The sequence below is a fragment of the Phyllobates terribilis genome, unplaced genomic scaffold (assembly GCF_046119375.1).
Source record: "Phyllobates terribilis strain yellow unplaced genomic scaffold, ASM4611937v1 Scaffold_4__5_contigs__length_816908805, whole genome shotgun sequence".
In the NCBI taxonomy this organism is placed as follows: Eukaryota; Metazoa; Chordata; class Amphibia; order Anura; family Dendrobatidae; genus Phyllobates; species Phyllobates terribilis.
In genome coordinates, this window is record NW_027362764.1 from 610,318,714 (window position 1) to 610,334,051 (window position 15,338).

The following is a 15,338-nucleotide window of genomic DNA, read 5'->3' on the forward strand; positions in this document are numbered from 1 at the left end:
TGCTGATGCTGGCCTGGCAGGTGGTGCAAATAGCCTTTTAGGGGTTATCGGCAGAGTCTTTAAAAAACAACCAGATTGGGGAAGACCTAACAGTTGTACTGGCAACTTCCTTTGTGTTGGTGTTACGGGGAACGGTTGCCTGCCTTCTGTCTGCGGCCACCACACTGCTTCTTCCTGCCTGTTGGGGTGCTCTGCCTCCCTCTCCCTGTGTGCTGCTGTCCTCGCTCTGCATCGTCCACCTCTTGTGACACTTTCCCACCGTCGCCTTTTTGTGACCGTGGCTGTTTAAATATTTGGGCACCGCTGCACGCGATCTCCTCTTTCGCCGTTTCAATTGGACTGGGCGAGAGGCCCGAATCTATAAACGGAAAAGTGAACAGCTCTTCAGAGTGTCCAAGTGTGGGATCAGTTGTCTCCGGGCACTCGGCATGGTGGGAGTAAGGAGGATCAGGGTGAGGAATATGAGGTCCAGACTTACGGCTACGGAGACTTGACCGTGTGGAAGACAGGGTGGTGGTTGTGGTGGCTAAGTGACTGGAAGCATTATCCGCTATCCAACCAACAACCTTTTCACACTGCTCTGGGTTCAAAAGTGGTGTGCTGCGGTCCCCTAGGAATTGAGACAGGAAGGTGGGGCGAGAAGATGTGGGTGTTTGTTGTGGCACAATTTCAGCCTGCCCACGGCCTTGTCCTTGGCCTCTGCATGCACCTTCACCATCATGTCCAGTTCCCCTTCCCTTGCCACATGCCTTGCCCATTTTAAATGGAGGACAGTATCGTCCACGCTCACTACAAATGACTGAGTTTGGAGCAAACTTATATGTGATCCCTGTGACTGAGAAAACAGAGTTTTAAAGACCTGGCCTGTAGGTAACTAGTTTGAACAGCAAACTGGTGTGAATTGCTTCACTGACACACTAAAGGAAATTTTTAATGGAGGCCAGAAATGGCAGTATTTTCTGACAACGTATTTGTGATCCGTGTGACGGAGAAAACAGAGTTTTAAATACCTGGCCTGTAGGTAACTAGTTTGAACAGCAAGCTGGTGTGAATTGCTTCACTGACACACTAAAGGAAATTTTTAATGGAGGCCAGAAATGGCAGTATTTTTTGACAATATATATGTGATCCGTGTGACGAAGAAAACAGAGTTTTAAATGCCTGGCCTGTAGGTAAGTAGTTTGAACAGCAAACTGGTGTGAATTGCTTCACTGACACACTCAAAGAAATTTTTAATGGAGGCCAGAAATGGCAGTATTTTCTGACAACGTATATGTGATCCGTGTGATGGAGAAAACAGAGTTTTAAATACCTTGCCTGTAGCTAAGTAGTTTGAACAGCAAACTGGTGTGAATTGCTTCACTGACACACTGAAAGAAATTTTTAATGGAGGCCAGAAATGGCAACATTTTCTGACAACTTATATGTGATCCGTGTGACGGAGAAAACATAATTTTGAATACCTTGCGTGTAGGTAAGTAGTTTGAACAGCAAACTGGTGTGAATTGCTTCACTGACACACTGAAAGAAATTTTTAATGGAGGCCAGAAATGGCAGTATTTTCTGACAACGTATATGTGATCCATGTGATGGAGAAAACAGAGTTTTAAATACCTGGCCTGTAGGTAAGTAGTTTGAACAGCAAACTGGTGTGAATTGCTTTAATGACACACTAAAGGAAATTTTTAATGGAGGTCAGAAATGGCAGTATTTTCTGACAACGTATATGTGATCCGTGTGATTGAGAAAACAGAGTTTTAAATACCTGGCCTGTAGGTAAGTAGTTTGAACAGCAAACTGGTGTGAATTGCTTCAATGACACACTGAAAGAAATTTTTAATGGAGGCCAGAAATGGCAGTATTTTCTGACAATGTATATGTGATCCGTGTGACGGAGAAAACAGAGTTTTAAATACCTTGCCTGTAGGTAAGTAGTTTGAACAGCAAACTGGTGTGAATTGCTTCACCGACACACTGAAAGAAATTTTTAATAGAGGCCAGAAATGGCAGTATTTTCTGACAACGTATATGTTATCCAGGTGATGGAGAAAACAGAGTTTTAAATACCTGGCCTGTAGGTAAGTAGTTTAAACAGCAAACTGGTGTGAATTGCTTCACTGACACAGTGAAAGAAATTTTTAATGGAGGCCAGTAATGGCAGTATTTTCTGACAACGTATATGTGATCCGTGTGATGGAGAAAACAGAGTTTTAAATACCTTTTCTGTAGGTAAGTACTTTGAACAGCAAACTGGTGTGAATTGCTTCAATGACACACTAAAGGAAATTTTTAATGGAGGCCAGAAATGGCAGTATTTTCTGACAAGGTATATGTGATCTGTGTGACGGACAAAACACAGTTTTAAATACATGGCCTGTAGGTTAGTAGTTTGAACAGCAAACCTGTGTCAAAAATGTCGCTGACACAGTGAAAAAAAATTGGAATGGAGGCCAAAAATTGCAGTATTTTCTGAAAACGTACAGTATATGTGAAAGCACAGTTTTAAATATCTGGATTTCTAACGCTGTAATATGGAAAGGACCTGACTGCATTCTGCAGTGCCAACAAGCAAATGACACAGAAAAACAGTGTTCTCTGGATTGCTTTTTAAGCAAATGAGGATTAAGATCCAAAAAAAGTATTCCTGGCCCCTGAGACCTGGGCCTTTGTATAGAAATATCTAACAGCAGCAGAAGGCAGAATTGGAATGGAGCCTCTCGTGCTATATGCACTGCAGTCTGCTATATACCCTGCCTTCCTGCCTATATACACTGCCTGCCTGATATCTCTGCAGATGGATTAGTTAGTCCTCAAAAGGACTGTTTGTTAAGATGGATATGTGTAATATACTGTTTTTCTCCCTACACTACCTAATACACAAGCAAATCTCTCCCTGATGCAGCAGCACCTCTCCCTACTCTGCCTGATTCCAGAGTGACTGTGACGAGCATGGCGGCACCAGGTCTGATATAGACCTGACTACGCTGTGCGGCCATCCAATCACTGTAATGCCACAACCACCATGGCTGCAGCATTACAATGAGTGGCAGGCAATCCCTGCATGTTGATTGACACTCTAAAGAGCGCCAAACATACAAGGAGGGGACCCGAGCTCCGGCCGAGCAACCCCGGAAATACTCGGTGATCGCCGAGTATCTTGATCAGTGAGATGCTCGGGCGAGCACCGAGCAGTAGCAAGCATGCTCGCTCATCACTATCGACCATCTAATACTTGAGGATGCAGCCTTACTACCAGAAACACGAGCACAAGGAGATGGGGTAGTAGGGCAGCATGAGCTTGCTCGTAAGGCTGGCAAGCTTGCTTTTTCCACATAAGAAGTTGATGCCGTTTCTATATGCTGATAAACAGCATTGATATTGACTGTGTGTAAGGTCATGTGAGCATTCTCTGGCTATTGCAATCTTCCACGTTGTGTATTATCATTAACTATTGGACTACAAAGGGCCCATATATTGTTCTTGCCCATGGGCCCTCTTCTGTCTGCGTCCGCCAGTGCCCATAGATTTAGACTGCAAGAAAGTAGTGTTAAAATAATAGGCTTTGATTTCCAAAAAAAGTTTTTCTGTATTTTGGGATTGTCTGTTCCCATTGTTCTTAAAAATTTATTTAATAAACGCTTGATAATTGTTTATATTGATTAGAGTATTTTTTGCCCTGGCATATTTACTCTTTAGTTCTTTTACACTATGTGCCTTTTGAGGACACATCACTTATTTTCCAGGGTTACAAATTTTGGTTTTCAAAATAGTTGTAAAGAGTATGCAGTGGTTCTTGCAAGTGTCTGTTTACTTCGCTGCAGTGATCATTTAATGCACATGGATGTGACCATCTAATCAATGGTGTCAGAGGTGTTGTGTATACTTATGCTATGGAACTTTCGAAGCCAGTAAGAGCAAAAACCTTCAGAACCAAAATGATGATGGAGAACGAAGATCTTGATGCAATAAGTGAATATTTTATTTTGATCAGGCAAAAAAAAATCCAAAGTTTCAACCAATAACGGTCTTTATCAAGAACATTTGTTTAGTAGAGGAGCCTGGTATGAGGTAGATGAGGCTGTGTGCCGCCAGTGATTAGCTGCAGTAGTGTTGTGCCTGTATCACAAACTGTCACAGTTAATACTAGTTTTTTTGCTTGTTAGACATTATTTTGAAAAACCTTCAATACTCGTTTAATTTACCATTGCACCCATTTGATAATATTGTTCTTTAAATCAGTATGGAAAATCCTTACAGAGACAAATATATCTTCATGCCATAATAATAATCAAGTTAATTCAATCCGCAAAGTTTCAATGCACAATGTTTATAATATGTGTTCACATTAGTAGATGTAATTTAGGCCTCATTCAGACGTCAGTGTTTCATATACTTGTTCTCTATGTTCTTTTCACTGATAGAACGCATACTCATCTTAGTCTCTCCAGATAACAGAGCATAATAAATGTTCTATGTAAAAAATAGAAGAAAAACCTTAAAGCTCACCTCTCTGGCCCCTCTACTCCTCACCGTCACCTGTCCGATCCTCGTTGCATCTTCTGATATCTGGTTTATAAGTGCTCAAGAGTTCACAGCGTCCTGACATCATGAAGTGCGCCGTGACCTTGCACACATGCGCGAACCATCCTGGCCCTCATTAGAGCTGTAGTTCATGGCTTAGTGTGAGAGTACTGGAGATTTCAGCACTGGTGGCAGGGATCAGAAGATGAAATGAGAAACAGATGGGTGACAAAGATGAGTTAAGGGGGCAAAGAAGTGATCGGCAAGGTGAGTATAAGTATTTTTTTTATTGCTTAATCTGTTGATGGGCCTCAACTGTTCAGAAATATGGCAACCAGCAATTTCTATTATTTAAATTAAAAGGGAATTTTGAATTGGTAGAGTATATCTTTTCTGTTTTCTGATTTCTAAAGCTGAGATGTATCCAGTAGTCCAATAAACATGGTATTTTTTAATATTATCTTAGAGCGCTTATCTTGTGGCTGTACTTTAGGTATCATGGTTTGCATATATATTAAAACAGTGAAATGTAAGAATTATTACTTAATGTATGCCAGATTGTATAACTTCAGGTTTTCATCAGGACAGTGATCTTTTGGACCACCGAAAACACTGCTTTGGCGTTCAGTCAGAATCTGGTGAGGATTTGTACTTTTCTGTGGAATTGGAGAATGAACTCGTGCTTTGGGAGAAAGCTTTCCAGACAGCAACTTTCCTAGAAGTTGAAAGGATCCAGGCAAGAAACTGTTTTTTTTTTCATAATCACAAAGAATTTATTTAGCACATCAAAAACCATGTATAAGATGCTTGTATGCACAGTACTAGTTTTAATATGTTTTATATGTACAGAATACTAGTCATATATTGAGACTCAAGTATTGGTTTTCAATGGTACAATCCTTGGACTCAGTAGAAAAAATCTTTGTAATACATCAAATAGAAAATACTACATTTTTGTATGTATAATTCCATAAAATATGGCAGAAAAAAAGTGTGTGACATTGAAATTAAAGGCATATTTACATACAGTGAGGGTGTATTATGTCTTTGTACAATCTACGTAGGTTTAATATAGCATTCACTGCAATCCATTAATAAATATTTATGTCATGGACTCATTTTTAGATTTTCTACTAGAATCCTGTTAAAGTTGTATAATTATGTGTGGGTTATTAGGGCTCCAATCAGGCAGTACAGGTAGGACCAAGCTATTTCTGATGATAGTCCAGTTGGGAAAAAGGGTGCAAGTTTTAGTCTTAGAGAGGACTGGTTACAGAAATTAAATCAGTCAAGTAAGGAAGTTGCTGCTAAGTTATGTCCAGTAATATATTCGGAAAATATTTTTATTTTTAGCATCATTGGAGAACACCCACAAGCAGCTAAATTAGATTGTAAGGGCTCCCGCTTAATTCTGATGGAATAATTCAGATGGCATAAAAAATTAATAAGTATTTATCACTGTCAGCCTTCCTGTTATAGGATATGTTTTAATGAAAGAAACAGCTGGCTTGCATATGGAAAAATAGTCTCACAGTATGGTAAGATACTAAAAATTAAAATTTTAGTCTAGATAATAATATCACATGCTGCTTTTTCTATGGAGAACTTCACTCAAAGAGAGTTCAAGAGTACAAATACAATAAATATAACCATGTCCATTCAACTAAAAATAAACATGCCAAAATCTTATTTTCAAGCTGCAATTTCACTAACTATAAAAAAGAGAAAATACAAAAAGAAAATAAGGCACTTCAGTCAAATCTTTGTAATGTTTCTCATGCATTGCTTATTTCACAAAAAAGAAAACATAGGGCAATTTTTGTGGAAAAAAACAGCAATTTGACACTCACCATTGTACTTTACTTGAGTGGTGATCATCCTGCGTCTATTCAGTCATTACCAAATTCTAACTGTCAGCATGAGGTACCATTGAACGTTGACAGCCGCAGGTCCATAACATGGCTTTAACACCTTCACATCTATTTCCTCACTTTTCAGTTCCTGAAATAAAATAGTATATAACACAATATTGTTTAAAATGTTGTTGTAAAATTTCTATTTTATATATAATGAATAATAAAAAATAAAGCAAACACATAAGGCAGTGTTCATTAGTAGTGATGAGTGAGTATGTCTTATTAACCCTTTCGGGGAGCATGTTCGGGTGCTCGCAGAGTATTTTGGCGTGCTCGGCATTTTTTCTACTGTCGCCGCGGCAGCATGTGTCACGGCTATTAGACAGATGTGACACATGCAGGGATTGCCTATATAACTGCAATCTCTGCATGTGTCACATCTGTCAAACATCTGTGACACATGCCGCTGTGATGACAGTAAAAGAGATGTCGAGCACACAAAAATACTCGGCAAGCACCTGAGCATGCTCGCCGAAAGGGTTAACAGAACACGCTTGCTCATCACTATTCATTAGTTTATTAGTCTATTAGTTTAGAAATATAGTAAAATTTCATTTATCTGGCATCTTATTTGCCAATAATTGTGATGCTTGTACTTCCAGAGTCCTACAAAATTACATCCTGTGGGCTACCCGTGTTCATGTTTAAGACCAAACTGTCAAAAGCTGACTCCATAAAGGTGGCTTGAGGACCCAACATCCTGTAGTGCTGTGTGCGCACAGATCATTATCATGCAATTTGCTTGACATTCACCAGAGAACACCAGAATTGGCGAGCCTATCATTGGCATCCCCCTCTCTTCACAGATAAAAGCATGTGAAAGATATGAAATAGTTTGGAGATGCCATGGTGAATGTTATTTTGCCTGCAACATCATCCAGTCAGACTAGTTTGGCAATGGCTCTGTAATGATCTGGGGCAATATAATCTTGGAGAATTTTATAAACCTCCATGTGATAGGTAATGGTACAGAATGTCATTGGGTACTGGGAGGCACTGTCAGATATTACACTCCTGCAGTGAACCTTGGGTTCCTTATGCTCATACAGTGGACCCATTGTCCTCCTAGTAGAGGACAATTCCCAGCCTCGTGTTCCCTGAGTGTGTAGGCAGTTCTGGATAATGAAGGCATTGATGTCATTGACTGGCTCTTTCGCTCTTCAGACCAGAATCCAATTAAGAACCTGGGGACATGTATTAGTGCATTTAAGACCACTAAGTAGTGCTAAGGACTTTCCAGGAGTTCATTATGCCTTGATCAAGGTCTGGGAGGAAATTGATAAAAAAGCCATCCACTGTCTCATAAAGAGCAGTCAAAGAATTTGCCAAGAGTTTCTACAGACACGTGGGGGCAATATAAATTACTAACTCACTTTATGAGCTGCCATGATGGAATTAATACAAATTAGATCCTTCTGATGAGTTCACCTTTTAACTTAAATTTTTGGGATGATTTGGAATTCAGCCCTCAATTGTTTGATGACTTTGACTTTCATTGAGCAATGATACATTATTTTGTTCTTGATGAATTACACAATTTATATCTATAAAGATTTTCAATTTAAATCTTTCATTCATTGAGATCTGATTTTTGAAGAGCTCCCTTCATTTTTTTTCAGCAGTGTGTATTCCTAGTTCTTGATAGGTCTTTTGAATTTGAGTTGTGATCATCTGCTGGTCATGTTGGACTAAACTTTTTCCAATTACCTTTTAAAATAGAAGACATATCCTGAAATTAAATTGCATGTCAAAAACATCAGTTTGTGAGATCTTGATAAATTGGCAGACTGTATATTTCATTTTTAAGAATATTTGAATTTCCACAAGAATGTATTATAAAAATGTCAATTATTCTGTTCAATTGAATACTACTAGCATATTTTTGTTTAGCATTTAACAACTTCTAACTTTATCATTAATGAATAATTGTGTATTATTCTCTTTCAGTGTAAAACTTATGCGTGTGTAATTGAAAGTCATTTAATGGGCCTTACTATCGACTTTGGTATGGGATTTATCTGCTTTGATGCTGCAACAAAGGTAGTCCATTTTTATTATTTGGAGCAACGCTATATATCTAGAAATGTATAGCAATGATCTTATTAATAATAATACCAAAAATGAAATGAAAGAAATGTTGTTTTTTTCTCATTCCTCTGCAATTATGATGTTGAGCTTCATTGTTTAAAATGCGAGATATATACGAACAGAGTTGTAACAGCTCAATAATGAGTTGGCTTCCTGACCTCTGCCAGACTGAATAATACATTGCTAGGGTGGGTTCAGTGCCTTGAATTTTTATTATAGCTTTGGATAATAGCAGATACTGGACAATGCTATGAAATATAGCGCTTTTGCACCTAATCACAAACTGCTTTTGTTTTTTTATACGAATGAAAATATAATTTATATTTTAATGCAATGAACAATACCAATGTTTTATTTGCATTAGTTTTCCTTAACCTGTTGACGTCTAGCGCCGTACATGTGCGACACTAGAACTAGATAATTCAGGACCTGAGGCCGTCCTTGTCAGGACTAAAACCCGACGACTCCTGCATACCAGACAGAAGCTCTTCCACTTGAGCTGTTCAGCTCCCTGGACAGTTTCTTGCTAATCCAGATACAAGTACCTGTGTTGTTCCTGAGTGACTCCACCCTGTGTTGTTCCTCATTAGCTTTGTCCTGTGATTTCCTGATTGAACACCCTATATTAACTTGGCCATCCACCTCCTTTCTTGTGAGATTATTGAGCTCCCAGCCTCTAGTCTAGCTCTCTCACCTGCTGCTGCTTCATACCATACTTTTATCTCCTGTGTACCGACCACTGGCTTCCCTACTTACTATGTGACCTGCTAATCCTCCAATACCATACTGCAGTCTCCTGTGTACAGACTTCAGGCTACCCTACAGACTACGTGACCTACTAATCCTCCAATACTGTACGGCCACTCCTGTGTACCAGCCTCTGGCTTCTTTTGACTAGGCTACCAGCCATTTTGCTTTATGTAAACATTTAACATTGTTTAGGTCAGCAAACAAATTACTTTGCTGGGTAGTATAGTAAATTGCAAATTCAAAGATACTTTCTTGGCCACAAATGGATATTTCATCTCTGGGCAAGTCATCTTTAAAACTTGATGTACATTCGACTGCGAAGTAACAATCCTTCTCTGCTCAGTGACACAGGACTGAAGCTAGGTGGAGAAAAATGTGGAGAATTGGTGCACTTGTTGGAAATCAACCTGCCCTTGGTGAACATGCAGCCTCATTTACATAAAGATTAGTGATGAGCGAACATGCTCGCCACTGCTCGGTACTCGCCCGAGCATCACTGTGCTTGACGAGCTCAGTGCTCGGCGGTATTTCCGGGTTGCTCAGACGGGAACTCGGGTCACCTACCTGCATGTTTGGCGCTCTTTAGCGAGCCAATAAACACGCAGAGATTGCCTGCCATGCACTGTAATACTGTAGCTATGTTGGTTGTGGGTATTACAGTGATTGGCTGGCCGCACAGCATCATCAGGTGTATATAAGACCAGGCACTGCCTTGCTCGTCACAGTCTACTCCGGAACCAGGCAGAGAAGGGAGAGCTGCTGATGCATCAGGGAGAGATTTGCTTCTTCATAGTTAGTATAGGTATTCCACAACATATATATATATATATATATATATATACAGTGCCTACAAGTAGTATTCAACCCCCTGCAGATTTAGCTGGTTTGATAAGATGCAAATAAGTTAGAGCCTTCAAACTGCAAACGAGAGTAGGTTTTATGAACAGAAGCATAAATCTTACAAACCAAAAAGTTATGTTGCTCAGTTGAATTTTATTAAATTTTAAACATAAAAGTGTGGGACAATTATTATACAACCCCTATGTTTAATATTTTGTGAAATAACCCTTGTTTGCAATTACAGCTAATAATCGTCTTTTATAAGACCTGATCAGGCCGGCACAGGTCTGTGGAGTTATCTTGGCCCACTCCTCCATGCAGATCTTCTCCAAGTTATCTAGGTTCTTTGGGTGTCTCATGTGGACTTTATTCTTGAGCTCCTTCCACAAGTTTTCAATTGGGTTAAGGTCAGGAGACTGACTAGGCCACTCCAACACCTTGACTTTTTCCCTATTGAACCAGGCCTTGGTTTTCTTGGCTGTGTGCTTTGGGTCGTTGTCTTATTGGAAGATGAAATTACGACCCATCTTAAGATCCTTGATGGAGGAGCGGAGGTTCTTGGCCAAAATCTCCAGGTAGGCCGTGCAATCCATCTTCCCATGGATGCGGACCAGATGGCCAGGCCCCTTGGCAGAGAAACAGCCCCACAGCATGATGCTGCCACCACCATGCTTGACTGTAGGGATGGTGTTCTTGGGGTCGTATGCTGTGCCATCCAGTCTCCAAACGTCACGTGTGTGGTTGGCTCCAAAGATCTCGATCTTGGTCTCATCAGACCATAGAACCTTGAACCAGTCTGTCTCAGAGTCCTCCAAGTGATCATGAGCAAACTGTAGATGAGCCTTGACATGACGCATTGAAAGTAAAGGTACCTTACGGGCTCGTCTGGAACGGAGACCATTGCGGTGGAGTACGTTACTTATGGTATTGACTGAAACCAATGTCCCCACTGCCATGAGATCTTCCCGGAGCTCCTTCCTTGTTGTCCTTGGGTTAGCCTTGACTCTTCGGACAAGCCTGGCCTCGGCACGGGAGGACACTTTCAAAGGCTGTCCTGGCCGTGGAAGGCTAACAGTAGTTACATAAGCCTTCCACTTACGGATGATGCTCCCAACAGTGGAGACAGGTAGGCCCAACTCCTTGGAAAAGGTTTTGTACCCCTTGCCAGCCTTGTGACCCTCCACGATCTTGTCTCTGATGGCCTTGGAATGCTCCTTTGTCTTTCCCATGTTGACCATGTCTGAGTGCTGTTCACAAGTTTGGGGAGGGTCTTAAGTAGTCAGAAAAGGCTGGCAAAAGAGATCTTTAATCCACACATGTGAAGCTCATTATTCTTGGTGCCTGAACTACTTCTTAATACTTTAGAGGGACCAAACAGAATTCTTGTGGTTTGAGGGGTTGAATAATAAATGACACTCTGAATTAACTTTTTACGTTTAAAAAACAAAACAAAACAAAAAACAAAAACAAAATTTGCTGCAGTGCATTTCCCACTTCCAGGCTGATCTACAGTACAAATGTCACAATGCCAAGTTAATTCCGCATGTGTCAACCAGCTAAATCTGCAGGGGGTTGAATACTACTTGTAGGCACTATATATATATATATATATATATATATATATATATATATATATATATATATATATATATATACAGTACAGACCAAAAGTTTGGACCCACCTTCTCATTTAAAGATTTTTCTGTATTTTCATGACTTTGAAAATTGTACATTCACACTGAAGGCATCAAAACTATGAATTAACACATGTGGAATTAGATACTTAACAAAAAAGTGTGAAAAAACTGAAAATATGTCTTATATTCTAGGTTCTTCAAAGTAGCCATCTTTTGCTTTGATTACTGCTTTGCACACTCTTGGCATTCTCTTGATGAGCTTCAAGAGGTAGTCACCGGAAATGGTCTTCCAACAATCTTGAAGTAGTTCCCAGAGATGCTTAGCACTTGTTGGCCCTTTTGCCTTCACTCTGCAGTCCAGTTCACCCCAAACCATCTCGATTGGGTTCAGGTCTGGTGACTGTGGAGGCCAGGTCATATGGCGTAGCACCCCATCACTCTCCTTCTTAGTCAAATAGCCCTTACACAGCTTGGAGGTGTGTTGTGGTCATTGTCCTGCTGAAAAATAAATGATTGTCCAACTAAACGCAAACCGGATGGAATAGCATGCCGCTGCAAGATGCTGTGGCAGCCATGTTGGTTCAGTATGCCTTCAATTTTTAATAAATCCCCAACAGTGTCACCACCAAAGCACCCCCACACCATCACACCTCCTCCTCCATGCTTCACGGTGGGAATCAGGCATGTAGAGTCCATCCGTTCATCTTTTCTGCGTCGCACAAAGACACAGTGGTTGGAACCAAAGATCTCAAATTTGGACTCATCAGACCAAAGCACAGATTTCCACTGGTCTAATGTCCATTCCTTGTGTTCTTTAGCCCAAACAAGTCTCTTCTGCTTGTTGCCTGTCCTTAGCAGTGGTTTCCTAGCAGCTATTTTACCATGAAGGCCTGCTGCACAAAGTCTCCTCTTAACAGTTGTTGTAGAGATGTGTCTGCTGCTTGAACTCTGTGTGGCATTGACCTGGTCTCTAATCTGAGCTGCTGTTAACCTGCGATTTCTGAGGCTGGTGACGCGGATAAACTTATCCTCAGAAGCAGAGGTGACTCTTGGTCTTCCTTTCCTGGGGCGGTCCTCATGTGAGCCAGTTTCTATGTAGCGCTTGATCGTTTTTGCAACTGCACTTGGGGATACTTTCAAAGTTTGCCCAATTTTTCGGACTGACTGACCTTCATTTCTTAAAGTAATGATGGCCACTCATTTTTATTTACTTAGCTGCTTTTTTCTTGCCATAATACAAATTCTAACAGTCTATTCAGTAGGACCATCAGCTGAGTATACACCTGACGTCTGCACAACACAACTGATGGTCCCAACCCCATTTATTAGGCAAGAAATCCCACTTATTAAACCTGACAGGGCACACCTGTGAAGTGAAAGCCATTTCCGGTGACTACCTCTTGAAGGTCATCAAGAGAATGCCAAGAGTGTGCAAAGCAGTCATCAAAGCAAAAGGTGGCTACTTTGAAGAACCTAGAATATAAGACATTTTCAGTTGTTTCACACTTTTCTGTTAAGTATATAATTCCACATGTGTTAATTCATAGATTTGATGCCTTCAGTGTGAATGTACAATTTTCATAGTCATGAAAATACAGAAAAATCTTTAAATGAGAAGGTGTGTCCAAACTTTTGGTCTGTACTATATATATATCCAACTGAACTAACAGTCCTTCTGAGGACTAATCCAGCTGCATATATTCTGTGGTGATAGCAGGAATTAGGAAGGCAGGCAGTGTATGTGGCAGACTGCAGTGCATATAGTGCAAGAGGGTCCATTGAACATTTCTGCTGCTGTTCTTACAGATATTTGTAGACATAGCCCCAGAAATCAGGGGCCAGGGAAATTCTTTTTTTATCTTAATCCTGGTTATTTGCTTAAAAAGCAATCCAGAGTACACCATTTTTCTGCTCCATTTGCTTGTTCTCGCTGCAGAATAAAGCCAGATCTGTTCCATATTTCAGCGATAAAAATCCAGAAATTTAAACTGAACGTGAAAAATATTGGCCTCCTTTTCCATTCTGTTGCAGTGTGTCAGTCAAGCTATTAACACCAGGTGTCTGTGAAGGATAGTATTAGCAAATAACAGCCCTGCTATTTAAAACCGTGGTTCTTTGTCAGACATAACACCTATAAAAGTATTCCAAAATCAGACATTTCTTCCATTTTCATTCTGTTGCAGTGTGTCGGTCAAGCTATTCACACTAGGTGTCTGTGAAGGATACTATTAGCAAATTACAGGCCTGCTATTTAAATACGTGGTTCTCTGTCAGACATAACACCTATAAGAGTGTTCCAAAATCAGACATTTCTTCCATTTTCATTCCGTTGCAGTGTATCGGTCAAGCTAGGTGTCTATGAAGGATAACAGGCCTGCTATTTAAAACCGTGGTTCTCTGTCAGACATAACACCTTTAAAAGTGTTCAAATATCAGACATTTATTCCATTTTCATTCTGTTGCAGTGTGTCGGTCAAGCTATTAACACTAAGTGTCTGTGAACGATAGTATTAGCAAAAAACAGGCCTGCTATTTAAAACCGTGGTTCTCTGTCAGACATAACACCTATAAGAGTGTTCCACAATCAGACATTTCTTCCATTTTCATTCTGTTGCAGTGTGTTGGTCAAGCTATTCACACTAGGTATCTGTGAAGGATAGTATTAGCAAATTACAGGCCTGCTATTTAAAATTGTGGTTCTCTGTCAGACTTATCACATATAACTGAGTTCCAAAATCCGCCATTTCTCGTGAACGTGGAAAATATTGTCCTCCATTAAAAATGAGCATGGTGTGTGGCCAAGGACGGGAAAGTGGACGTGATGGTGATGGGGTACGCAGAGGCTGAAGCCGAGGGCATGGCCGTGGGCAAGCTGAAATTGTGAAACAACAAACACCCACATTTAGTCACTTGACCTTCCTGTCCCAATTACTAGGGGACCGCAGAACACCACTATTAAACACAGAGCAGTGTCGAAAGGATATTGGTTGGATAGCAGATAATGCTTCCAGTCACTTAGCCACCACCACCACCACTCTGTCTTCCACACGGTCAAGTCTCAGAAGCCGTGAGTCTGGACTGCATATTCCTCACCCTGATCCTCCTTCCTAGCACCATGCCGAGTGCCCGGAGACAACTGATTCCACACTTGGACACTCAGAATAGCTGTTCACTTTTCCATTTATAGATTCGGGCCTCTCGCCCGGCCAGCTTCAAGTGAGTCAAGAGGAGAAAGCGTGTAGCGATGCCCAAATATTGGAGCAGCCACTGTCACATGAAGGCGACGGTGGGAAAGTACAATTACTGTCGCAAGAGGTGGAAGATGATGATGATGAGACACAATTGCCAGAATGTCAGGAGGAGGACCAGGTTGCGGAAGTGGAAGATGAGGTGGTGGTCGATATAGTTACTGACCCAACCTGGCAGGGGGACATACAGAGTGAGGACAGCAACACACAGGGGAGGAGGCGTAACACCCAATAGGCAGGAAGAAGCAGCATGGTGGCCGCAGACACAAGGCGGGAAAGTGTTCCTCGTAACACCAACAGGACAGAAGTTGCCAGTACAATTATTATGTCTTCCCGAG

At 40.8% G+C, this 15,338-nt stretch overlaps 1 protein-coding gene across 1 annotated transcript in view; it reads left to right on the forward strand.

Moving 5' to 3' along the window:
• SNTG1 (syntrophin gamma 1) overlaps window positions 1–15,338 on the forward strand; it is a 1,226,946-nt gene that overhangs the window by 1,166,421 nt on the left and 45,187 nt on the right. The window contains exons 17-18 of the mRNA XM_073679284.1: window positions 5,105–5,257; window positions 8,385–8,477. Coding sequence (XP_073535385.1) covers window positions 5,105–5,257; window positions 8,385–8,477 — 246 coding nt within the window. The remainder of the gene's footprint in view (window positions 1–5,104; window positions 5,258–8,384; window positions 8,478–15,338) is intronic.